Genomic DNA, 26,721 nt, shown 5'->3' on the forward strand with positions numbered 1-26,721 from the left:
GTCAGTAATATGGATTGTAAATAGCTGAGGATTCAGCAGTGTTCTTTGCAGCACACCACAAGTTAAACCTGAAAATGCCAAGTTTATATATACTCCTCACTTCCTGCTCTTTTACCAGTCCTCCATCCATGCCAATTGTTTTTTTTAAAACCCTCAACTACACGAGCCCTTAAATATTAATCTTTTGCGGCATGTTATTAAATTCCTTGCGAAAATCCAAGTGCATTATACATATTGCTTCTCTTTTATTTACCCTAAAAATTACATCCTCAAAAAGTCCAATAAATTGGTCAAATATCATTTTATGAAACCATACTATGACTCTCTAAATGAATTGTTAGGACTTCCTTAACAATAGATTTCTTCATTTTTCCAAAGACTGATGTCAGGCCAAGATTTAGTACCATTTCCTCTCTATCCTCCCTTTTTGAAAAGGTGTCACGGATGTTCATTCCCAATCCTCTGCCATCATTCTGGAATCCTAAGCATTTGGAAAACCGGAACAGTGTATTCACTAATTCTGCAGCTGCCTCTTTTGGCATCCTTCCATATAGGCAGTCAGATCCTGGGGATCCACCCACTAGCTTTTAGTAACAGCTTTAAGGACCGCAACTTTCCCCCCACGGTGATCGAGAACGCCCTTGACCGCGTCTCCCGCATTTCCCGCGACACATCCCTCACACCCCGCCCCCGCCACAACCGCCCCAAGAGGATCCCCCTCGTTCTCACACACCACCCTACCAACCTCCGGATACAACGCATTATCCTCCGACACTTCCGCCATTTACAATCCGACCCCACCACCCAAGACATTTTTCCATCCCCTCCCCTGTCTGCTTTCCGGAGAGACCACTCTCTCCGCGACTCCCTTGTTCGCTCCACACTGCCCTCCAACCCCACCACACCCGGCACCTTCCCCTGCAACCGCAGGAAATGCTACACTTGTCCCCACACCTCCTCCCTCACCCCCATCCCAGGCCCCAAGATGACATTCCACATCAAGCAGAGGTTCACCTGCACATCTACCAATGTGGTATACTGCATCCACTGTACCCGGTGCGGCTTCCTCTACATTGGGGAAACCAAGCGGAGGCTTGGGGACCGCTTTGCAGAACACCTCCGCTCAGTTCGCAAAAAACAACTGCACCTCCCAGTCGCAAACCATTTCCACTCCCCCTCCCATTCTCTTGATGACATGTCCATCATGGGCCTCCTGCACTGCCACAATGATGCCACCCGAAGGTTGCAGGAACAGCAACTCATATTCCGCCTGGGAACCCTGCAGCCATATGGTATCAATGTGGACTTCACCAGTTTCAAAATCTCCCCTTCCCCTACTGCATCCCTCAACCAGCCCAGTTCGTCCCCTCCCCCCACTGCACCACACAACCAGCCCAGCTCTTCCCCCCCACCCACTGCATCCCAAAACCAGTCCAACCGGTCTCTGCCTCCCTAACCGGTTCTTCCTCTCACCCATCCCTTCCTCCCACCCCAAGCCGCACCCCCCGCTACCTACTAACCTCATCCCACCTCCTTGACCTGTCCGTCTTCCCTGGACTGACCTATCCCCTCCCTACCTCCCCACCTACACTCTCTCCACCTATCTTCTTTACTCTCCATCTTCGGTCCGCCTCCCCCTCTCTCCCTATTTATTCCAGTTCCCTCCCCCCATCCCCCTCTCTGATGAAGGGTCTAGGCCCGAAACGTCAGCTTTTGTGCTCCTGAGATGCTGCTTGGCCTGCTGTGTTCATCCAGCCTCACATTTTATTATCTTGGAATCTCCAGCATCTGCAGTCCCCATTATCTCTGATAGCTTTTAGTAACATTCAAGTTCTCCAATATTATTCTCAGTTTATAGTAAGAATTCAAATTTTGTCTTATTAGAACATAGAACAGTACAGCATAGTACTGCCCTTCAGCCCACAGTGTTGTGCCAACCTACAATCCTATTAAGATCAAATTACCCTGCATACCCTACATTTTACTATCATCCACGTGCCTATCCAAGAGTCACTTAAAAGTCTCTAAAGTGTCTGACTCCACTACTACTGCCGGCAGCACATTCCACATGCCTACCACTCTCTGCGTGAAGAACCTACCTCTGATATCTCCCCTATACCCTCCTCCTATCACCTTAAAATTATGCCCCCTCAGAACAGTCATTTCCACCCTGAGAAAGAATCTCTGGCTATCCCCTCCATCAATGCCTCCCATCATCTTGTACACCTCTATCAAGTCACCTCTCATCCTTCTTCGCTCCAATGAAAAAAGCCCTAGCTCCTTCAACCTCTCCTCAAAGCCCTGCCAACCAGTCCAGGCAGTATCCTGGTAAATCTCCTCAGCACCCTCCCTAAAGTTTCCACATCCTGGATGTAAGTTTGCTTGTTGAGCTGGAAGGTTTGTTTTCAAGCAAACTTACATCCAGAACCTCAACCTGAGCTACAAATCTTCTCAAAACTCGCTTCCACATCTTTCCTATAATGAGGCAATGAGAACTGAACACAATATTCCGAGTGTGGTCTAACCAGGGTTTTATAGATCTGTAGGATAGTCTCGCGGCTCTTAAACTCAATTCCCCTGCCAATGAAAATCAACACACCATATGCCTTCTTTACAACACTAGCAACTTTGGTAGCAACTTTGAGGGATCTATGGACATGGACTCCAAGATCCCTCTGTTACTCCACACTGTCAAGAATCCTGCCATTAGCCCTGTGTTCTGCATTTAAATTTGGCCTTCTAAAATAAATCACTTCACATGATTCTGGGTTGAATTCCATCTGCCACTTCTCTGCCCAGGTCTGCATCCTGTCAACGGCCATTGCAACCTACAACAGCCCTCCACACTATCCACAACTCCAACCTTCAGGTCATTGGCAAACTTATTAACCCATCCTTTTACTTCCTCATCCAAGTCATTTATAAAGATCACAAAGAGCACAGGACCCAGAATAGATCCCTGCGGAACACCACTAGTCACCAAGCTCCAGGGTGAATTCTTTCCATCTTCTACCACTCTCTATCTTCAATTGGACAGCCAGTTTTGTATCCAGACAGCCAAATTTCCCTGAGTCCCATGCCTCCTTACTCTCTGAATGAGCCTACCACATGGAACCTTATCGAATGCCTTGCTAAAATCCATATAAACCACATTCACTGCTCTGCCTTCATCAGTGTGTTTTGTCACATCCTCAAAAAGTTCAATAAAACTTGTGAGGCATCACCTGTCCCTCACAAAGCCATGCTGACTATTTCTATTCAAGCTATGCTTTTCCAAATAATCATAAATACTATCTCTTCAGAATCCTCTACAATAATTTGCCCACCACAGAAGACAGACTGGCTGGTCTGTAATTCCCAGGATTATCCCTATTCCCTTCTTGAACAAGGGAATGACATTTGCCACCCTCCAATCATTTGTGGACAGTTAGGACACAAAGATCATCACCAATGGGGCAGCAATCTCTTCCCTAATTTCCCGTATTAACAGCGGATATATCCCATCTGGTCCAGCGGATATATCTAGCCTCATGTTTTTTCAAAATTACTAGCACATCTACCTCCCTAACGTCAATCCGTTCGAGCGTATCTGCCTGTTTCATGCGTTCCTCACAAACATCAACAAAGGTGAATTCTGAAGCAAAGTATTCAATAAGGACCTTCCCTGCCTCTTCTGATGCTGCGCACAAGTTCCTTCCACGATCCCTGATTGGCCTACCCTCACTCTGGCCATCCTCTTGCCCCTCACATAAACATAGAACGCCTTAGGGTTTTCCTTAATCCTACCTGCCAAGGTTCTTTTCATGCCCCTTCTAGCTCTCCTAAGTCCATTCTTCAGTTCCTTCCTGGCTACCTTGTAGACCTCTAAGAGGTCTGTCTGATCCTTGCTTCCTCAATTTTAAGTAAGCTTCCTTCTTCCTCTGGACTAGATGTTCCCCATATCTTCTCATCCAAGATTCCTTCACCTTACCATCCCTTCCTTGCCTCAGTGGGACAAACCCACCCAGTACTTGGAGCAACTGCTCCCCAAACAACCTCCACGTTTCTGTCGTGCATTTCCCTGAGAACATCTGTTCCCAATTTATGCTCTGCAGTTCTTGCCTAATAGCATTGTAACTACACCACCCCCACAATTAAATCCTTCCCCACACTATCTGCTCCTATCCCTCTCAATGACGATAGTAAAGGTCAGGGAGTTGTGATCGCTATCATTGAAATGCTATCCCACCAAGAGATCTGACACCTGGTCTGGTTCATTGCGAAGCACCAAATCTAATACAGCCTCCCCTCAAGTCGGCCTGTCCACATATTGAGTCAGAAATCCTTCCTGGACACACCTGACAAAATCTGCTCCATCCAAACTATTTGCACTTAGGAGGTTTCAGACTACCTTAGGGAAGTTGAAGACACCCATGACAACAACCTTATTACTTTTCCACCTTTTCACACTATGTCTCCTAATCTGTTCCTCAGTGTCTCTGCTGCTATTGGGGAAGTCGAAAGAGAACTCCCAATAAAGTGACAGCTCCTTTCCAGTTTCTGATTTCCTCCCATACTGACTCAGTGGACGAACTGTCCTCCACGACCTCCCTTTAAGGCAGTATTTCCTTTAATAGCTCCTCGGTTATCCTCTCTGTGTTATTTGCATATTTTGTAAAGATGACAAAATACATTTGCCCACATAACAAAGTGTGGAGCTGGACGAACACAGCAGGCCAAGCAGCATCTCAGGAGCACAAAAGCTGACATTTCGGGCCTAGACCCTTCTTCATAGAGGGGGATGGGGAGACGGAACTGGAATAAATAGGGAGGGGGGGAGGCGGACCGAAGATGGAGAGAAAAAAAGATAGGGAGAGAGGAGAGTACAGTAGAGGAGGTACGGCGGGGATAGGTCAGTCCAGGGAAGATGGACAGGTCAAGGAGGTGGGATGAGGTTAGTAGGTAGGAAATGGAGGTGCGGCTTGAGGTGGGAGGAAGGGATGGGTGAGAGGAAGAACAGGTTAGGGAAGCAGATACAGGTTGGGCTGGTTTTGGGTGCAGTTGGGGGAGGGGACGAGCTGGGCTGGTTTTGTGATGCAGTGGGGGGAGAGGAAGAACTGGGCTGGTTTTGGGATGCGGTGGGGGAAGGGGAGATTTTGAAGCTTGTGAAGTCCACGTTGATACCATTGGGCTGCAGGGTTCCCAAGCGGAATATGAGTTGCTGTTCCTGCAACCTTCGGGTGGCATCATTGTGGCACTGCGGGAGGCCCATGATGGACATGTCGTCTGGGGAATGGGAGTGGGATTTGAAATGGTTTGCGACTGGGAGGTGCAGTTGTTTGTTGCGAACCAAGCGGAGGTGTTCTGCAAAGCGGTCCCCAAACCTTCGCTTGGTTTCCCCAATGTAAAGGAAGCCACACCAGGTACAATGGATGCAATATGCCACATTGGCAGATGTGCAGGTGAACATCTGCTTGATATGGAAGGTCATCTTGGGGCCTGGGATAGGGGCGAGGGAGGTGGTGTGGAGGCAAATGTAGCACTTCCTGCGGTTGCAGGGGAAGGTGTCGGGTGTGGTGGGGTTGGAGGGGAATGTGGAGTGGACAAGGGAGTCGCGGAGAGAGTGGTCTCTCTGGAAGGCAGACAAGGGTGGGGATGGAAAAATAGCTTGAGTGGTGGGGTCGGATTGTAGATGGCGGAAGTGTCGGAGGATGATACATTGTATCTGGAGGTTGGTGGGGTGGTATGTGAGAACGAGGGGGATTCTCTTGGGGCGGTTGTGGCGGGAGCGGGGTGTGAGGGATGTGTTGCTGAAATGCGGGAGACGCGGTCAAGGGCGTTCTCGATGACTGAGGGGGGGGAAGTTGCGGTCCTTGAAGAACGTGGACATCTGGGATGTGCGGGAGTGGAATGTCTCATCCTGGGGGCGGAGGCGGAGGAATTGGGAATAGGGGATGGAATTTTTGCAGGAAGGTGGATGGGAGGAGGTGTATTCTAGGTAGATGTGGGAGTCAGTGGGCTAGAAATGGGCATCGGTTTCTAGCTGGTTACCTGAGATGGAGACTGAGAGGTCCAGGAAGGTGAGGGATATGTTGTAGATGGCCCAGGTGAACTTGAGGTTTGGGTGGAAGGTGTTGGTGAAGAGGATGAACTGTTCAAGCTCCTCTGGGGAGCAAGAGGCGGTGCCGATACAGTCATCAATGTAACGGAGGAAGAGGTGGGGTTTGGGGCCTGTGTAGGTCCGGAAGAGGGACTGTTCCACGTAACCTACAAAGAGGCAGGCATAGCTTGGGCCCATGCGGGTACCCATGGTCACCTGCTTTGTCTGTAGGAAGTGGGAGAAACCAAGCGGAGGCTTGGGGACCGCTTTGCAGAACACCTCCGCTTGGTTCGCAACAAACAACTGCACCTCCCAGTCGCAAACCATTTCAAATCCCACTCCCATTCCTCAGACGACATGTCCATCATGGGCCTCCTGCAGTGCCACAATGATGCCACCCGAAGGTTGCAGGAACAGCAACTCATATTCCGCTTGGGAACCCTGCAGCCCAATGGTATCAACGTGGACTTCACAAGCTTCAAAATCTCCCCTTCCCCCACCGCATCCCAAAACCAGCCCAGTTCTTCCTCTCCCCCCACTGCATCACAAAACCAGCCCAGCTCGTCCCCTCCCCCAACTGCACCCAAAACCAGCCCAACCTGTATCTGCTTCCCTAACCTGTTCTTCCTCTCACCCATCCCTTCCTTCCACCTCAAGCCGCACCTCCATTTCCTACCTACTAACCTCATCCCGCCTCCTTGACCTGTCCGTCTTCCCTGGACTGACCTATCCCCTCCGTACCTCCTCACCTATACTCTCCTCTCTACCTATCTTCTCCTCTATCCATCTTCGGTGCGCCTCTCCCTCTCTCCCTATTTATTCCAGTTCCGTCTCCCCATCCCCCTCTCTGAAGAAGGGTCTAGGCCCAAAACGTCAGCTTTTGTACTCCTGAGATGCTGCTTGGCCTGCTGTGTTCATCCAGCTCCACACTTTATTATCTTGGATTCTCCAGCATCTGCAGTTCCCATTATCACAAAATACATTTGCCCGATGTTTTTGTCATTTCTTTATTCCCCAGATTTTTTCATTCGCACAATCACAAAGGTACGTGTATTTTAGTTCAATTTTTTTTATTTATTAGATAACCTGACCTGTCCCTTACCAGCATTTTCCTAGCTACAAATCAATTCTTAAGAAGGGTAACTGGATCTGAAACTTTAACTCTGTTTTCTCTCCACAAATGCTGCCGGGTCGATTGAGTTCTCCAACAATTTTAGTTTTCGTTTTGCAATGCCAGCACCTGCAGCTCTTTGGTCTTTTCTCTTCAGTAATAAACTATTTTATATTCTTGGCTAGTTCTCAACAACTTTCAGCACTTGAAAAGTTTTAGATATTAGCCATCTTCAGGCTTAGAACTATTCTTAACATTACAAGCCTCTTGCTTTATCCTTGGACCATTCTTAACTTTCCTTTAAGTGACAGATAGATCATCCTTGCGGAGTCTGTTTTTTGTTTAAAACAGAACGCATTCCAGTTAAAAATTTTACTAAACACTTAATTAAGAGGTAAGGCTAGATTATCAGGCAAAAGGGAAGAACAGAGAAAACAGATACTGAGCAATTTGGTGGTAACACACATTCAGACATACAGTTTAGATTGTTGATGGCAGGAGAGAAACTGCAGAGAGTAGATTAAGGGTCCAGTAGGTAGTTAAATCTGTGTTTGTGTAATCCTGATTCAGTTAATAGCTTCTAAATATAAATCACACTAAACCTCATTTTTGTTCTCTAGTCATTGATCATTTACTGTCAGAAGTCAGTCTCACAGAGCTTTTCAAATCAGATTAAATGTAAAACTAGGACAGGAACAGCACGATATTTGAAAATGTTGTTCTGCAAAATTTGGAAGACAACTTTTCAATTATTTCAGGTAAGCACATGTAACAACAGGTAAAAATAACTTCAAGATAATAAAATGTGAGGCTGGATGAACACAGCAGGCCAAGCAGCATCTCAGGAGCACAAAAGCTGACGTTTCGGGCCTAGACCCTTCATCAGAGAGGGGGATGGGGGGAGGGAACTGGAATAAATAGGGAGAGGCGGACCGAAGATGGAGAGTAAAGAAGATAGGTGGAGAAGGTGTGGGTGGGGAGGTAGGGAGGGGATAGGTCAGTCCAGGGAAGACGGACAGGTCAAGGAGGTGGGATGAGGTTAGTAGGTAGCTGGGGGTGCGGCTTGGGGTGGGAGGAAGGGATGGGTGAGAGGAAGAACCGGTTAGGGAGGCAGAGACGGGTTGGACTGGTTTTGGGATGCAGTGGGTGGGGGGGAAGAGCTGGGCTGGTTGTGTGGTGCAGTGGGGGGAGGGGATGAACTGGGCTGGTTTAGGGATGCAGTGGGGGAAGGGGAGATTTTGAAACTGGTGAAGTCCACATTGATACCATATGGCTGCAGGGTTCCCAGGCGGAATATGAGTTGCTGTTCCTGCAACCTTCGGGTGGCATCATTGTGGCAGTGCAGGAGGCCCATGATGGACATGTCATCAAGAGAATGGGAGGGGGAGTGGAAATGGTTTGCGACTGGGAGGTGCAGTTGTTTGTTGCGAACTGAGCGGAGGTGTTCTGCAAAGCGGTCCCCAAGCCTCCGCTTGGTTTCCCCAATGTAGAGAAAGCCGCACCGGGTACAGTGGATGCAGTATACCACATTGGCAGATGTGCAGGTGAACCTCTGCTTAATGTGGAATGTCATCTTGGGGCCTGGGATGGGGGGCAAACCATTTCCACTCCCCCTCCCATTCTCTTGATGACATGTCCATCATGGGCCTCCTGCACTGCCACAATGATGCCACCCGAAGGTTGCAGGAACAGCAACTCATATTCCGCCTGGGAACCCTGCAGCCATATGGTATCAATGTGGACTTCACCAGTTTCAAAATCTCCCCTTCCCCCACTGCATCCCTAAACCAGCCCAGTTCATCCCCTCCCCCCACTGCACCACACAACCAGCCCAGCTCTTCCCCCCCACCCACTGCATCCCAAAACCAGTCCAACCTGTCTCTGCCTCCCTAACCGGTTCTTCCTCTCACCCATCCCTTCCTCCCACCCCAAGCCGCACCCCCAGCTACCTACTAACCTCATCCCACCTCCTTGACCTGTCCGTCTTCCCTGGACTGACCTATCCCCTCCCTACCTCCCCACCCACACCTTCTCCACCTATCTTCTTTACTCTCCATCTTCGGTCCGCCTCTCCCTATTTATTCCAGTTCCCTCCCCCCATCCCCCTCTCTGATGAAGGGTCTAGGCCCGAAACGTCAGCTTTTGTGCTCCTGAGATGCTGCTTGGCCTGCTGTGTTCATCCAGCCTCACATTTTATTATCTTGGAATCTCCAGCATCTGCAGTTCCCATTATCTCTAAAAATAACTTCAGTCTGTTCTACTTTTTCCAGATACATCACACCTAAACAAATTACAGAAGACATGGTTGACAGCTTCACTTTCTTGATAATGTGCATGACGGCCAGTTCACTAGGTATTTTCTGGCATGAAATTGAACATGAGTTACAAGTGACCGTTATTTAAATGCTGACGGATCAGGGATTGCAACAACAACTGGTCGTAGATATGAAGCACTCTACCAGTTTCATTCAGTGTATTGCTCCACATGGACAATGCCAAACTGAAGTAATTTGAACTGTGTCATTAATTTAAGGTTTACATCTGTTACAGGTTTAGGTACATAACTTTTAACCTTTCAGCTGATCAAGTGCATGCAAATGAAATTAACTTAAACCGAAGCCCAAAATGTCCAAGAGGCAGAAAATCTAACTTCCTGAGATATTGCCTAGCTACAACGCTTTGTTTCTTCCAAAGCCCGGCTAAAGACTGGCTGGAGCTACAATTCTTTTAACGTTGCTTTTCTTTCTTGCTGCCACAGTACAGTCATTTGTTTTCGACACAACATTACATCAGTCTCTGATTTTAGACAATCTGAACTCACTTTAGATCACTACACTGATCCACCAATCTTGAAAACGTTTTACAAATGAATTGGCAAATGTCAGCAAATAATCAATTTCTCCCTCATACACAAAAGTAAATATGACTTGGAAAAGCAGATTTAGAACATAGAACATTACAGCGCAGTACAGGCCCTTCGGCCCTCGATGTTGTGCCAACCGGTGAAACCAATCTGAAGCCCATTTGACCTACACTATTCCATTATCATACATTTGTTTATCCAATGACCATTTAAATGCCCTTAATCTTGGCAAGTCTACTAGTGTTGCAGGCAGGGCATTCCCGCCCTTACTACTCTGAGTAAAGAGCCTACCTCTGACATCTGTCCTATATCTATCATCCCTCAATTTACAGCGATGTCCCCTCATGCTAGCCATCACTATCCCAGGAAAAAGGCGCTCACTGTCCAACCCATCTAATCCTCTGGTCATCTTGCATGTCTCTATTAAGTCACCACTTAACCTTCTTCTCTGTAACGAAAACAGCCTCAAGTCCCTCAGACTTTCCTCATAAGACCTTCCCTCCATGCCAGGCAATATCCTGGTAAATCTCCTCTGCACTCTTTCCAATACTTTCACATCCTTTCTACAATGCGACGACCAGAACTGTATAAAATACTCCAAGCGTGGCCGCTCCAGTTTTGTACAGCTGCAACATGACCTCAAGGCTCTGAAACTCGATCCTTCTACCAATAAAATCTAATACACCTTACACCTTCTTAACAACCCTATCAACCTGGGTGTCAACTTTCAGGGATCTATGTACACGGACACCGAGATCTCTCTGTTCTTCCACACTACTGAGAATCTTACCATTAGCCCAGTACTCTGTATTCCTGTTACTCCTTCCAAAGTGAATCACTTCACACTTTTCCGCATTAAACTCCATTTGTCACCTCTCAGCCCAGCTCTGCAGCTTATCTATGTCCCTCTGCACTATCGACAACTCCACCGACTTTAGTGTCATCCGCAAATTTACTAACCCATCCAGGTCATTTAAAATAATGACAAACAGCAGTGGCCCCAAAACAGATCCTTGCAGTACACCACCAGTAACTGAACTCCAGGATGAACATTTCCCATCAACCACCACCTTCTGTCTTCTTACAGCTAGCCAGTTTTTGATCCAAACCACTAAATTACCCTCAATCCCATGCCTCCGTATTTTCTGCAATAGCTACCGTGGGGAACCTTATCAAATGCTTTGCTGAAAGCCATATACACCACATCAACCACTTTACCCTCATCCACCTGTTTGGTCACCTTCTCAAAGAACTCAATAAGGTTTGTGGTCATCAGGACAGATGCCATTTAAAAGAAAACGTTACTTTTGTAGTCTATTGCCAACATATGGTTAAAATATGAGAAATTCACAACCACGAGTGAGATGATTTCTCTTCTACGACTATTAAAGTTTAATTTCAACCATCACCTAGTACTGGGAGCAAGTCTATTCACCTTTGCAATAACAAGGTGTAGAGTTGGATGAACACAGCAGGCCAAGCAGCATCAGAGGAGCAGGGAAGCTGTCGTTTCGAGTCTCAACCTTTCCTCAGAAACAATTTTAACCCCACTGCAAAGCCTGTACTATCCCTGAAACAATTTTAACCCCACTGTGAAGCCCTACTATCGCTATTCATATCTGCGCATGCCCTTTAAGCATGATTATAGTGAACTGTCTACAAAAGCATTAAAAGCTCAAGCCTCATCCAAAATATAGTTAAAATCACAATTGCAATTTTAAACTATACAATATATTCACTCTGAACTGTCCAGTATGTTGTGTAAAAAATCTGTTTTCCTTCATCTCCAAGCAGTAAGTCAGAAGTGGTTGTCTTCTCAAATAAACAAAATCCAGCACTAGGTGTTCATTTAAAACAGCGTTTCTTTAAAAGGTTTCCACTAGCAAACTAGTAATCGACGGTCAATTTCTCTCTCTCTCTCTCTCTCTCTCTCTCTCTCTGTCTCATTCGACGGTACTAATGGCAGACAGGAAGAAAAGCCCATTTCCTGGAATACATATTTTCTATGAAAAACATACCAGGAAATCACATGAAATAACAAGCCATTACTGTGCTGGTCTGTATTCTGCAATGCTCTAGCTAAACCAAGCCACTTATTTAAGGATTCTGATTGTATGCAAATAGGCAAATCAAATGTATATTTGATTTTTTTTTGTATAGTGAAATGGATGAGGAGAATAAACTACAGATTTTCTATTCCAAAAGTGGATCAAATCCGAGTCAAAACTACTCTATCCAGTCAAGTTTGTAAGATCCAACAGTGGAATATAAATTACTGCTAGCTATTGCTTGTTTGCACTTTTTTGCAGAATACAAGATTTTTGAAGTTCACAATGAAATAATTAACTGATGCACATTCAACTCACATGGCCTGATGGTGAGATTCCCTTCCCCCTATCATGCTACCATCTGTTCGCAATTGTGAAGTCATTTCCATCCCACGGCAATGTCATCCCATCTGGTGTAACTGATTTTTATTTCCAAAGTAAAGCTCTTAAGATAGTGAACAGAATACCGTTTACATTCCCCAAAAGCTGTGCAAACACTTTCTTGGCCATAACATAAGACAAACACAGATTACATATTTCTTTAACTGTGCTAATACCACCAGCCTCCCCACCATAAACAGTTTATTAGTGACAAGTTTATTACAGAGCAGTATTACGCTTCATTTACAAAAGCATTTTGGTTTTGTTTAAAAAGAGCTTCCTCCTGCATGTTAACGATTAAAAGGAAAAATGACATTCATGCAAGATTTATGGGATAAATGGAGACACGCCACGTTTTACATCACTCAACGCTTACACTATTTTAGTCCAGCAATTCAGTTATCACAAATGGAAAAAACCAGCATGAGCATTTAGAAGACATTATACCAACAGTTTGACAAAGCAACTCGCTGATATTTGATCAGCAGATTTCAACCCGGCTTTGTATGATTAATTTGTTAAAAAAAAGCAGATATTGTCAAATAATCATTTAGTATTTTAAAATACTCAATGTTAATGATCAGTGAAAAATGTAAAAGTGAAATAACTTCTCACTTTGACCATCCTGTTGCAGCATTAAAGATTCCTAATTATATTCACGGTAATGCTATATTGACAGCACCTAAAAATTGCCTTTTCTCCACAGATCGCCATTTGAAGATGGCGGAGTTATCAGGGTGCTCTTACAACCCCTTGAACAAACCTAATGGGAGCTTCTTGCTCCTAGTAGGGTTTTCCATGGCAGCAATTTTTGGTAGAGTATCTCTATGTTGGGAATTGGCCCATTCAATCAGAAATATCCATGCCTGAGACTCTCAATCCTGAATAGACATCATCCTGGAATCATCTGACTGTCAATGAAGACAAAATGCCTTAATAATTATTGACTGTTGTTTCGCAAAGCAGCCGTTCTTGCAGGTTAAGTGAAATTGACAGATGCACCTCACTGCGCAGAGTCTTGTGACCTCAGATCAAACAGGAACAAGGTTATTTGTCTAAATTAATTTTACTGACTTTTTTAAAAAAAAAAGTTACTTGAGCAAATTGTAAAACACTAATTTTCATAAAATGGTTTAATTTGTCATCCAATTAGTATATGTACAGGTCTAAGTAGCATCCACTTTGAATTACTGCCTTTTTGACCAGTTTAAGCCAGTCAAGGACTGTAGGTACATTTCCTTACATTAGTTCAGATCTTGAACTGGAGAGGGAAAAAAAAAAGAGTACCTAATAGGCATTAAATTAACCTTAAAAATAAAAAGCAACACAAAATGCAGGGGGTGGGGGGGGGAAGAGAACACTCAAAGGTGTGCAGGAGCAGAGGGACCTGGGTGTAAATGTGCACAGATTAAAAGTGGTAGGGCAAGTAGTGAGAGCAGTAAATACAACATACAGTATCCTCAGCTTTATTAATGGAGCATTGACTACAAGAGCAAGGTGGTGATGTTGAACTTCTTACAGATATTTTTTAGACCTCAGCTGGAAAATTGTGTAAGTTTGTGGGCACCACATTACAGAAATATACAAATGTAATGGAGTCAATGCAGAAGTGATATACCAGAATTGTTCCAGGAATGCTGAGGGATAGGATTTATGACTATTTGGAAAAGCATAGCGTGATTAAAGGGAGTTAGCATGGCTTTGAGGGGGGCAGGTCGTGCCTTACAAATCTTATTGAGTTCTTTGAGAAAGTCATGAGAGACATGTTGACGAGGGTCAAGCAGTGGATGTGGTGTACATGGACTTCAGCAAGGCACTTGATAAGATTTCCCACGGCAGGCTCATTCATAAGGTCAGGAGGTATGGGATACAGGGTGATTTGGCTGTCTGGATTCAGAATTGGTTGACTGACAGGAGGCAGAGAATGGTTGTAGATGGTAAGTATTCTGCCTGGGGGTCAGTGCTGAGTGGTGTCCCGCAGGGCTCTGTTCTTGGGCCTCTGCTCTTTGTAGTTTTTATAAATGACTTGGATGAGGAGGTTGAGGGGAGGCTTAGTATGTTTGCTGATGACACAAAGGTTGGAGGTGCCGTTGATAGTATTGAGGGCTATTGCAGGCTTCAGCGAGACATTGACAGAATGCAGAGCTGGGCTGAGAAACGGCAGATGGAGTTCAACCTGGATAAATGCAAAGTGATGCATTTTGGAAGGTCGAACTTAAAAGCTGAATATAGGATTAAAGGCAGGATTCTCGGCAGTGTGGAGGAACAGCGAGATCTTGGTGTTCAAATGCATAGCTCCCTCAAAGTTACCACCCAGGTGGATAAGGTTGTTAAAAAAGCATATGGTGTTTTGGCTTTCATTAACAGGGGGATCGAGTTTAAGAGCTGCGAGGTTATGCTGCAGCTCTACAAAACCCTGGTGAGACCACACTTGGAATATTGTGTCCAGTTCTGGTCGCCCTATTATAGGAAAGATGTGGAGGCTTTGGAGAGGGTGCACAGGAGGTTTACCAGGATGCTGCCTGGACTGGAGGGCTTGTCTTACGAGGAGAGGTTGACTGAGCTCGGACTTTTCTCTCTGGAGAGAAGGAGGAAGAGAGGTGACCTGATCGAGGTGTACAAGGTAATGAGAGGCATGGATAGAGTCGATAGCCAGAGACTTTTCCCCAGGGCAGGATTGATTGACTGCCACGAGGGGTCATAGTTTTAAGGTGTTAGGAGGAAGGCAAAGAGGAGATGTCAGAGGGAGGTTCTTCACCCAGAGAGTTGTGAGCGCATGGATTAGTTTACCAGTGGTAGTCGTGGAAGCGGAGTCATAGTGACACTTAAGCGACTGCTGGACATGTACATGGACAGCAGTGATTTGCGGGGAATGTAGGTCAGGTTATTTTATTTTTGGATTAGGAATATTCCACGGCACAACATCGTGGGCCGAAGGGCCTTTACTGTGCTGTACTTTTCTATGTTCTATGTTCTAATACGAAAGTTCTGTTATGAGGATAAATTGAAGAGGTTGGGATTGTTCTCCTGGGAAAAAAAGGCTGGGAAAAGACCATTTCTGAAGAACAGTCCTGACCTGAAACGTCAACTTTCCTGCTCCTCTGTTGCCAACCGGCCTGCTGTGTTCCTCCAGCTCTACGCTGCATTATCTTTCTCTCCAACACCTGCAGTTCTTACTATCTCTGAGAGAATACCTGATAGAGATTTTCAAAATAATGACTGGCTTCGACAAAGTAGATAGGGAGAAGCTGTTCTAACTTATAAAAGGAACAAGTGCTTGGGAGCATGTATTTAAAGTGACGTGCAAAGCAGAAAGGGTGGTGTGAGAAGTTTTTTTTCTTATGAGTAGGAATGCAACGCCTGGAAACATGGTGGAGGCAGGTTCAATTGAGGCATTCAAGAAAGTACTGGATGATAATTTGGGTAAAAAAGTTTTGTGTAAGGGCATGGGAAACAGCAGAAGATTGGCACTAGGTAATAATACTCAGTTGAAGAGCCAGTAGCACAAAAACACTAAGGAAGAAAGCAGGTGAAAATCAGTGTAAAGGAAGGACAGTAATGTGTTACTTGTAATATATTGTGTCTTCACAAAAAGAAATGAAGCCACATGCTAGTGCAAGTCACAAAACCAGTGATCAAAATGGTTCGATCACCAAGTTTTAGGGGTTTGCCACCAGTCGGTGAGCTTATTCCTAAAATGATTGTTGGCCAAAGGAACCAGTAACTCCTGCATATCCTGGGAGACTAGCAGTTAGGACTGCTAAACCTATTTACGGCCCCATTGAGTGGAAAGATATCCAAAAGATAAGGAGTGACTGCAAACTTCAACATTCAAATTACCTCCAATATTTAGCCACTTAGCATTTGGTGTCAGGATACATTACTTTCTGAAAATAGTACATTATACATTTTCTCCTCTACCCATACACAGGTGTTATAACCCACCTTTGGAGCAGGTAGGACTTGAACTTGGGCCATCTGGCTCAGAAGTTAGGGACACTCACTGAGCCATAGGAGACTTCAACAACCAAACTATGTTGGTTCAATTATGAATGAGAAGCATTCTCTCATTCCAATATGTTTATTGCCAAACTTTCTTTATACAAGACAGTTTAACAGATTTTTCAAAATATAATGAATGTATTTTGAGCATGCAGTAACAGGAATAATACTTATACTCTAATAAATAACACAACAACTCACTAAGTACTGGCAGAATATGGAAATGTACCGAGTTTTATAAAAATGCCTGCCTCTGGAAATGTGTCTTTAAAATCTTACAAAAGTGTTAATTTTAACAATGCTTCAGCATTGCCCATAAAAGCGCAATGGTATTGCTGAAGAAATGGCATAATCCTCCTAAAACTAACAGGTTCATACTGAGTTAAATACACAAGTGTTCAAAAAATATTTTAGCATAAGTGGTGAGTTAGAGTTTTTGTGATGAAATAGTACTGTCCCTTTGTGCCAAGAGACCTGGGTTCAAATCCCAACTGCTCCAAAGGTGTGTAATAACATCTGATCAGCAGAAATATGAAACCAGGCTACAGTCCAACAGGTTTATTTGAAATCACAAGCTTTTGGTGCATGCCCCTTCATCAGTTGACTTCACCTGTCAAAGAAACAACGCTCCAAAAACTCACGCTTTCAAATAAACTTGTTGGACTATAACCTGGTTTCATGTGACTTCTGACCTTGTCCACCCCAGTCCAACAACACCTAACATCTGAGCAGGTTGATTAGGAAATATCTGTAAGCAGGGAGGTCAACATGGCATATATTTCAAAAAGTAGTCAGACAGCATGAACTATGGAAGAAAACTGGAGTATATTGTCTAATTTATTCCACCAAGCAAATCAGAAAAGTTTGGTTCATTTGGTGTGCATTTAGTTGAAAAATAACCCGCACCAGAACACTTTATTCAAGTGAAAACCAAAACTGCGGATGCTGTAAATCCGAAACAAAAACAGGGATTGTTGGAAAAGCTCAGAAGGTTCTGAAGAAGGGTAACTCGACCCAAAACATTACTCTATTTGTCTTCACAAATGCTGTCAGACCTGTTGAGCTTTTTCAGCATCTTCTGACTTTATTCAAGTGAATGGTTTCTCTGAAACACACCTGTGGAACCACGTAGCCACCAAGATGGCTAACAAAACTCTTGGTAAATGTGTCTGGGGGGAAAACTTTTACTTCATCAAGGTATACATAAAAATAACAATAGAGTGACTTTCACAATGCTTAATAACCTGACCAAGCGATTATAGCTGTCATCTTGTTCAGAATAGTCCAAAGCAGCAGGAAGGCAAAGGATAACAAAGTGTGGAGCTGGATGAACACAGCGATGAACACAGCAGGCCAAGCAGCATCTCAGGAGCACAAAAGCTGACATTTCGGGCCTAGACCCTTCATCAGAGAGGGGGATGGGGAGAGGGAACTGGAATAAATAGGGAGAGAGGGGGAGGTCAAAGGACTTGGCTTCTGGGGAACAAGGGCAATACAAAAACATTTGCAGTGAACATCAGTCAGGAACCTCAAATGAAACATGCCAGACTGAATTCTGCTTCACAGTCCTGAGAAAGTCTGCATTATTTCACCAGTGTGGGTGATTCTGATGTCAGTCATAGGAAGGACTGCCAGCTTAGGGACCAAGATGATGGCAACAGTGAAGGGGTCTCTTATCATTCTACAGAAAGCTGCAAATGTCAGACGGTAGAGCTGTTGGGAGGGAGGAATAGAATAATCTAGCTGGAAGAATTACGCATCAACCATCAACTAATGTAAATTTTAAGTAAAAGTCGCTTGTTACATATTAATGATTGTAATCTTCTTAATTCTGCACGTTTTCCACCATAAACATTATGCATCTGATCTCCACGATCCTGCTCATTTCTGTTACCTTCAGAATTCACATTCCCTCTGACAAAGGGGTGAATGAATCACCAAGAGGTGCAACTGTATTGTGTTACTTCTCCCCAGTCCACAGCTACCAGTTCACTCCTGAGAGGAACACTTGAGAGAGGATATATATGGCTGATCAAAATAAATTAACTGTCCATTGTGTTCTACAGCCCACACAACCTCTATTTACTCATCTTTCAGTACGTAATCAGTTGCCTACGAAACTTGATTCCACCAGCCTTTCAGCTAGTACATTATGTACCTTAATAGTCCTGTATGAAGATTTTTCTTTTTCTTATTTCACCCATACCTCGTCAATTTAAAATCTATGATCTCTGATTTTCAACCAGAGAAAGCAGTTCCTCTCTCTACATTTTCTGTCATTATTTTGAATACCGTCCATTAGCTCTAAATCTAACCCTCCATGCTCTCAAGACAGCAATCTCAGGTTAGCCAATCTTTTTCACTTAAGTGAATTTTCTAATCTGTGGTTTCATCCTGGTATGCTCCACATTCCCTCTCCAGGAATTGCACATCTATCCTGCTAAAGCAGAATAGATTTGTTCCGTTAGGATGTTAAAACGCATCCCAATGACGAGCGTACATTTCAAACTGTGTATAAGGATGAACACAAAGCATGCAATTAATTTCAGGAGCTCTAGTTCTCCTAGTCTATAAAAACCTTTGATTAAATGAAACTTTTCCCAAATATATGACTGGAACTGCAGCTATAATGACTCTATAGCTAGAAGAGGGGACTGCAGACACCCCCTTAATGCTGATGTGGCAAATGTCCTCTGTTGAGGATAGACATACTGATGGCAATTTTTCTTCTTTGTTGTATTTTGTTACAACTGTTCAATCTTGGCATTCTTCCTCATTCCAAAGAACTTCCTGATATAAACAGCTATGCGTTTTAATTGTCTCTTTAAAATTTATGGATTGCAAGGAGAAAGAATTGTTTTTAAAAAACAAAACAGGATTTGACACAGTAGCTGCATAATTTTACAGCAATGAATTCGAAGCCTCAAGAAGGCTGTTTCTTTGTGGCTATGAGTTCCTTCAATGTGCAGACACTGAGAAGCCCAACAGCTGTTACAAGAAATGTTGACTATTCAAAGCTTAATGAGCAGGTTGGAACTGGAAACGAGTTACAGAGAAAAAGAGCGCACGACAGATACAAGCTAGTGGAACCTTCCAGAGAAGAACAACTGAATATTGAGACTTTACTAGCCGAACTAAAATCTCAACACTGGAATCAGGAAGCAAAGACCACTGAATTGACTTTTCATTTCTTTCCAGTTTTGCCAACAATTTATTTTCTCAGTTTGTCTGTGCATGCATGTATGCGAGAAAGACTTTAAACAGAGATTAGAATTTTAGTTAGTAGCATTAAATGCCATTTAGAACTGCATACATGTAGTTATAGTTTAATTACTACAATGAATAATAGTTCTTATTCCATTACAGAAACCTAGGCTGTGTTTTCTATCAATTTTGATCTGAAGGTAAATTGAGGGACTATACACACCTTAAGAAAAACTTTATTTCGTAATAACCCAGATAATAGCAGAGCTGATTTACGGCATGATATCCCCACAGTGGGTTGTAACAATTATTTGCGCTCATTGCCATTTACATAGCATAATTTTTTCGACTGCATCTAGTATTTGTTCTATAAAAGTAAGATTATTAGCAGTACCTGTGAATCTTGTCTTGAGATACCTTCCATTCCCCAGTTAAAACAATATTTTCTTCCTTTAAAATTGCTGTGTTCCTCAATCCCCATTTATCAGCTGAAGAACACTCTTAAATGATATTACTCCACCAAATATGGTCAGTCTAACAAACAATTTAAATTCCATTAAAGCCCAATGGGCTTTCTCCTAGATTCAAAAGTTCAAACTATCCAAGTATTCATACTATAATTGCAACAATGAATTGGACTGGTTTAGTATTACTTCGATTTTCACCTGTATCTTTATTCATAAATCCTAGGATTCCATTTTTTTTATCATTATAGTAAAGCAATTTCCAACTTGAACATGTGTCAGCTTCTCTGCTTAATTTCACCATTCTCTATTAATATGTATTCCTCTCCTCCTACCCCTTTCTAAAAAAGGAGCTTCTTGCCTGTACATACATTCAAATTTATCAATTTGCTCAATCTACGAACCTTTCACTTTCTCAAGTTTCCTACAGGCCTTCAGTTAATCATGCGTATTTTAATTTTGTTGTCAAATTCTACCTTCCCAGATATCTTAACTATATACGAATCTTGAACTGACCTATTGGCAATAGCATTACTTACATTCTTCCAAACAAGTTTAAAAAAATCCAGTAAACGACAACAACATAATATCCAAGCTTGCCCAAATCCCTTCAACACTAGCCCACATATTTTAAATCAGGCGTTTTAAGGGCATTTTTATCAAGTATCTTACAAAAATTATTATGTACAAATTGGTTGAATTTCCATTACACACTATTTTTTTGAAAAGAACTTACATTTATCAGTCAGGATTTGATTTAACTTATCTATATTAACTAGCCGTCAAATGAAAACTTCAAATACATTTTGATTTTATTCAGTTTGTTATAGCTTCAAGAAGCTAAACCACAACTCAAAAATGACTGCTCTGCAGTTAATCATAGTTCTTTTTCACTTTTTGAATAGACGTGTTGCATTGGGAACATTTGATTTTCTTAAAAATGTATTTGGAAGGGTTTTTTAAAAAATATGGAATGTGGACATAGCCTTTTATCGACTCTGGCTTATCGCAGCACTGCTGCATGTATATAAAAAAAAATCAGTGCCTGGTGCCTGTTCGAACAAGTTCAAACAGTTTCTTTCAATATTACTTCCTTATGAATAAGCTCTCCTATCTAATTGAGCCACTGCTTCCTCCTGTACCCTTCCACTGCTGTTATCGCACAATCGTGTAAACCAGGGTAGATTTCTCATTTAGTGCCTCTGACATTTCATCATCCATGAGATTTCCCTTTTCCTCTCTAATAATCCCTAGTCTACCACTGTTCTTTTACTTATCGGGGTGTAAAATACTTCACCATTTCCTTCAGTGTTGGCAGCTTTCTTTACCAAAACATCCTGTTAGTTGCACTGATCGATTTCCTCGCCAATTCATCATTCTCTGGGCTCACTAAATACACTTCAGTTTTCAAAATTTATAAAACAGCAAAAATCTGGAACGCTTTCCACAAAAATCTTTGGATGTAGAGTCACATGAAATTTTCAAGACACACGTTAACAGCTATAGTGGATAAAAGGAATCCGAGAGATATGGTGTAAGTACTGGCAAACACAGCTAAGGTGTGGTATGGCTATAATCTAAAAAAAGGTCAAACAAGTCAAAGGAACTGAATAGCTCATTGCTTCACTGTATTTCTTTTGCTAAAACAAACAATAAGTCAATCAGCATAGAATATTCCCTTCCCAATTTATATTCACTTTATATGCAAATTCTTATATCTTCCTTCTGCTTCCCAAACTTTTCTGTCCTTTTGTTATCTACTTGACCCTGTTTCAGTCCCATGTTATGAGCGAATTTGGACTTGAGGTCCACCATCATTAATTGCAGAAGCACGGTTGACGTTTCCTTTATTCCAGATCATAGTACGAAAGAGAAACAACTGGACCATTTTGGTGATTAAATAAAGCATTTGCACTTTTGGTACAGCTCGTGGAGTATTGGGGATTGATTATCAGTGCAGTCTATTAGCTTTAAAATAGTGATGGAAAGAGCAGACCTTATCTAAAAGTTGAAGTTTAAACTAGAGTAATGGCAACTTCGACGGTATTGGCAGGAACTTTCAAAAATTGATTGGGGAAGTCTGTTTGCAGACAAAGGATGGTTGGAAAGTGGGAGGCCTTCAAAAATGAAATAATGAGAGTTCAAAGACAGTACGTTCCTGTTAGTGCAAAGGGTGAGGCTGGTAAGTTCAGGTAATGCTGGATGACTAGAGAAATTGAGGCTCATGTCAAGAGAAAGGATCAGACATATGTCGGGTAGAGACAGGTGGGATCAAGTGAATCCCTCAAGAAGTATTGTCAAAAGGGAAATCAGGAGGACAAAAAGGGGACATGAGATAGCTTTGGTAAATAGGGTTAAGGAGAATCCAAAGACACTCTACACTTACATTAAGGGCAAAAGGTTAACTAGGGAGAGAATAGGAACGCTTAAAAATCAATAAGGTTGTGTGGAACGACAGGAATGGGTGAGATACCAAACAAATATTTTGCATCAGAATTTGCTGTGGAGAAGGACATGACAGCTAGGGAACTTGGGGAAATAAATAGTGATGGGGGATGTGGGTCAAATGCTAGTAAATGGGAGTAGATTAATTTAGGCTATCTGGTGGGCATGGATGAATTGGACCAAAGGGTCTGTTTCTATGCTGTATATCTCTATGACTTGAAAAGTGTCCATGTTATAGAAGGAATTAGTGGAGGTCTTAAAACACAAAGGTAAATAAATTCCCAAGACCTGATCAGATGTATCCAAGAACTTTGTGGAAAGCTAGGGAAGAGATTGTTCGGTGCCAGAGACATTTGTATCAACTGCCAGAGGGAAGGTGGCAGAAGACTGGAGGGTAGCTAACGTGGTGACATTATTGAAGGTGGTAAGGAAAAGCCAGTGAACTGTCGACCATTGAGTCTAACACGGTGGCTACGTTTTTGGAGGGTTTCTGAGAGCAGGATTTGCATGCATTTGTAAAGTCAAGGAATGATTAGAGATAGTCAACATGGCTTTGTGCATGGGAAACTGTGTCTCAGTAACTGAATTGTCACCTTTTCAAAAAAATCTCAAAGAAGATTACTGACAGCACAGCAGTAGGTGTTGTCTATATGGACTTCAGCGAAGGATTTGACATGATACCACATGGTAGGCTGGCTCGCCAGGTTAGATCACATGGAACACAGGGAGAACTAGCCAAATCGATTCAAGATTAGCTTGACAGTAGGAGACAAAGGGTGGTGGTGGAGGGCTGTTTTTTGGACTGGAGAACTGTAACCAGTGGTGTGCCACAAGTATCAGTGCTGGGTCCACTGCCTTTTCTCACCTATTTAAATGTGATCTGATATGAATATAAGAGGAATGATCAATAAGCTTGCAGATCACACCAAAATTGATGGTATCCTGGACAGTGAACAAGGTAATCTCGGAGTCCAATCGGACGTTGATCACCTTAGTCCATGGACTGAGGAATGGCAGGCAAACATTGGGGATATTGCTCAGTGGTCGAGCATTTTACTGCAGATCAGTAAGTCCCCACTTTATATAGGCACCTTGACTCAACCTGAGTTGTATTTAACTCTCTTCAGGTACACAGCAGGGGCATTTGTCTTGTTGTCAACGACCTTAGCACCTTTGACTCCATGCTGAAGGACACATCACTTTGCGTTGCACGAGTCACTTCTTACAAGGCAGCATTGAATCACAAAACTGACAGCACCAAAGCATCAAATGCAGATCAAGAGTCTCGAGTTTCAATCTTGGTGACCCATTTGTCCTGTATGGCCATTATCAGGCCAGCAGGGTAATTTATGTTAATCCTATGATAATTTGGGAACTAGGCAATGTTCTGGGGATCTGGGTTTGAATCCCAAGATGGCAGACCATGGAATTTGAATTCAACTGGGGTGGCACTGTGGCTCAGTGGTTAGCACTGCAGCCTCACAATACCAGGGACCGGGTATGTTAAATGTTAGCACATTTGCACATTCTCCCTGTCTCTGTGTGGGTTTATTCTGAGTGCTCCAGTTTCCTCCCACAGTGCAAAGATGTGCAGGTCAGGTGGATTGGCCATGCTAAATTGCCCGTAGCGTCCAAGGATGGGTGGGTTAGGTGGATTAGGAGATGCAGGGATAGAGTGAGATGCTGTTCGAAGGGTCAGTGCGATCTTGTTGGACCGAATAGCCTGTTTCCACACTGCAGGGATTCTGTGATTCTAAAATGCACGTGTTCAAGTTTGAAGGCTATGAATCAAAACACCATGAACAACATTGGAAATGACTTGCATGCAACGAAAACGAGGTGGGAGGTGGGAGGTGGGGGAGATAAAAGATGTACATGTACCTTTCTGGACGTGGATGATATCGGGGAAATTGGTCAAGTGCCCCTGATAAAGTGCTAGTAAGTCCACGATCGGGTCTATGTCTTGTTTGGGCTGTTCTGCGAAAAGTTCTCCGATAGCATCGTAGGCGTCCCCGGTGAAGGCGATGGCGCGGTTGAGTCCCGCCGAGAAGGTCTGCTGGTCCATCTCGAAGGCCTGGCTCAGCAGTCGGAAAGAGGTGCCCACTTTCTGGTATTCCTTCTTGAAGCCCACCGCCTGCTTCCTGGCGAACTCGTTGGCGGTGTGGCTCAGCTGGAAGACGCTCTCGTCCATCCTCTTGGTGAAGCTCTTGAAGCCGTCGACGCGGCTCTCGACCTCCTGCAGGTCGAGCGGGCTGGCCGGGGTGCTGAGGGTCAGGAAGAAGTTGCCGCCGACCATGTCGTCCTTCTCGGCCTTGCGCTTGCCCTGCTTCCAGGCCTTCTCGTCGCTGCAGGTGAGGAAGTGCTGGAAGACGTCGCAGCGGGCCAGCACCGGGTGGCTCGTCATGTGGTTCATCCACAGGATCAGGCCCTTCTTGCGCTTGGAGATGAAGTCCTCCTCGAAGCGGCCGGTGGCCTGCTTCTCCGGGATGTGCGGCACCGAGATGACCGGGAACTTCTCCACCAGGCGGCCGTACAGCCAGTCGAAGTGTTTGTAGCGGCGGTTGACCGGGCTCTGGGTGTGACTGGGCACCAGGCGGTACGAGATGTAGCTCTTGATGCCCTTGAACTTGGTCTGCTTGGTGGGCTCGTCGATGGAGCAGCTGAACGGGTAAGGGTCCTCCTGCCACTCGGGGCCGTGCGGCCCGCTCACCACACAGATCCGGTCCCCGTCCTTGACGAAGCCCGCCGCCTCCCCCAGGATGAACGCCTCGCCGCCCGACTTGACGAAGGTGGAGAAGCGGTTCAGGTTGCGGCTGACGGTCGCCGTGCTCTTCGAGGAGCCCGACGAGGCCGCCCCGCCCGCCCGGGCCCCCGTACTCACTTTATACCGGCCCGGGCCGTCCAGCTCCGGCGAGAAACCCGAAGCTCCGCCTGAGCTCGACAGCGGCTCGTCCGCCACCGTCGAGTTGTCGTCCCAGTCGTCGTCCCAGTCGTCGTCGTCGCCGCTGCCCGACGCCTGGTGCTGGAGGCCGGCCAGCTGCACCAAGCCAGGCCCAGGGCCGGGGCCGCCGCCGCCGCCGCCTCCTGCCGCCGGCGGTACCTGGATGAGAGGCGGAGGGCAGAAGGTGCTGCCAGGACCCGGCCCCGGCCCCGGCGGGACATTGGCGTAACGGGAGGCGGGGGGCTCTCCGGGCGCTGCCCCGCCGCCCGCCGCCCGCACGATCTGCACATAGGAGGCCGGGAAGAGACCCCTCTCCCCCCGGCTGTTGACCCCCTCCAGCCAGCCATCAATATCGTGCTCACTGTAAACGGTCAGCACCTCGTCCTCCCGCACCGAGATCTCACCCACATTCTCACTCTGGAAATCATACAAAGCCCGAGCCTGCAGCGCCATCGCCCCCTAGACCACCACCACCACCACCCACACACCGCCCCCCACCGCCAGGCCTGGCCCGGGGTCGGCGCTCCCGACCTCGGGATACCACTGCTCACCCTCACTCACCTCCCCCCCCCCCCACGGATCCCACTCTCACCCTCAGTACGTAACCTCCAGATCCCCCTCCCCACTCTTACCCTCCCGGGGTTCCCACTGCCCTCTCCTCACCTCCCCTCCGTCCGCTCCCACTGCCTTCTCCTCCGCTCCCTCCTGATCCCACTCTCCTCTCCTCCCCTCACTAAACTCCCTCCGTTCCCATTCTCCTACCCCCGATCTCAATCCTCTTTCCTCACCCTTACTCGCCTCCCTCCGGATTCCGTTGCCCTCACTCTTACCCCCTCTTTCCTCCAGTTCCCCTTCAAGACACCTCTCCTCCTGGATCGTGATTTCCCTTGTGGCTCCCGAGCCCCTCACTTCACTTCAGCTCCGCAACTGCCCTCACTCCTGTTCTTCCCTCAGTGAAGAGGTGGTGGACAGGCTACAGTTCACTGATTTTTCTCTCTCTCTCGCTGTCTTCTTTCTGTCTCTCTCCAGCAAGTTGCTTCAATTCACAGTAACCCTGCCCGTTGAACAGAGAATCCCGTCTGAATCCTGCAAATAGCCGTAACGAGGAAAATAACGAGAAAATGCCTTTTGTTTCCTTCCAAGAGTAACTTCCAGTTGCCTTCCTCCGAGCCAGCGGCTCGGG

General features: G+C 45.1%; 1 protein-coding gene across 5 annotated transcripts in view; it reads right to left on the bottom strand.

The window, feature by feature from the left end:
* Positions 1–26,064, bottom strand: part of LOC125452731 (sorting nexin-18-like) — a 153,078-nt gene extending 127,014 nt beyond the window's left edge. For 3 of the 5 annotated variants that reach the window (XM_059648506.1, XM_059648505.1, XM_048531493.2), the window contains exon 1: positions 24,479–26,064. In XM_059648506.1, coding sequence (XP_059504489.1) covers positions 24,479–25,991 — 1,513 coding nt within the window. In that variant the 5' untranslated portion in view covers positions 25,992–26,064. The remainder of the gene's footprint in view (positions 1–24,478) is intronic. The other 2 variants (XM_059648504.1, XM_059648497.1) reach the window with 1 other exon arrangement.
* Between the last annotated feature and the right edge of the window lie 657 nt (positions 26,065–26,721).

This window comes from Stegostoma tigrinum, chromosome 1, assembly GCF_030684315.1.
Source record: "Stegostoma tigrinum isolate sSteTig4 chromosome 1, sSteTig4.hap1, whole genome shotgun sequence".
In the NCBI taxonomy this organism is placed as follows: domain Eukaryota; kingdom Metazoa; phylum Chordata; class Chondrichthyes; order Orectolobiformes; family Stegostomatidae; genus Stegostoma; species Stegostoma tigrinum.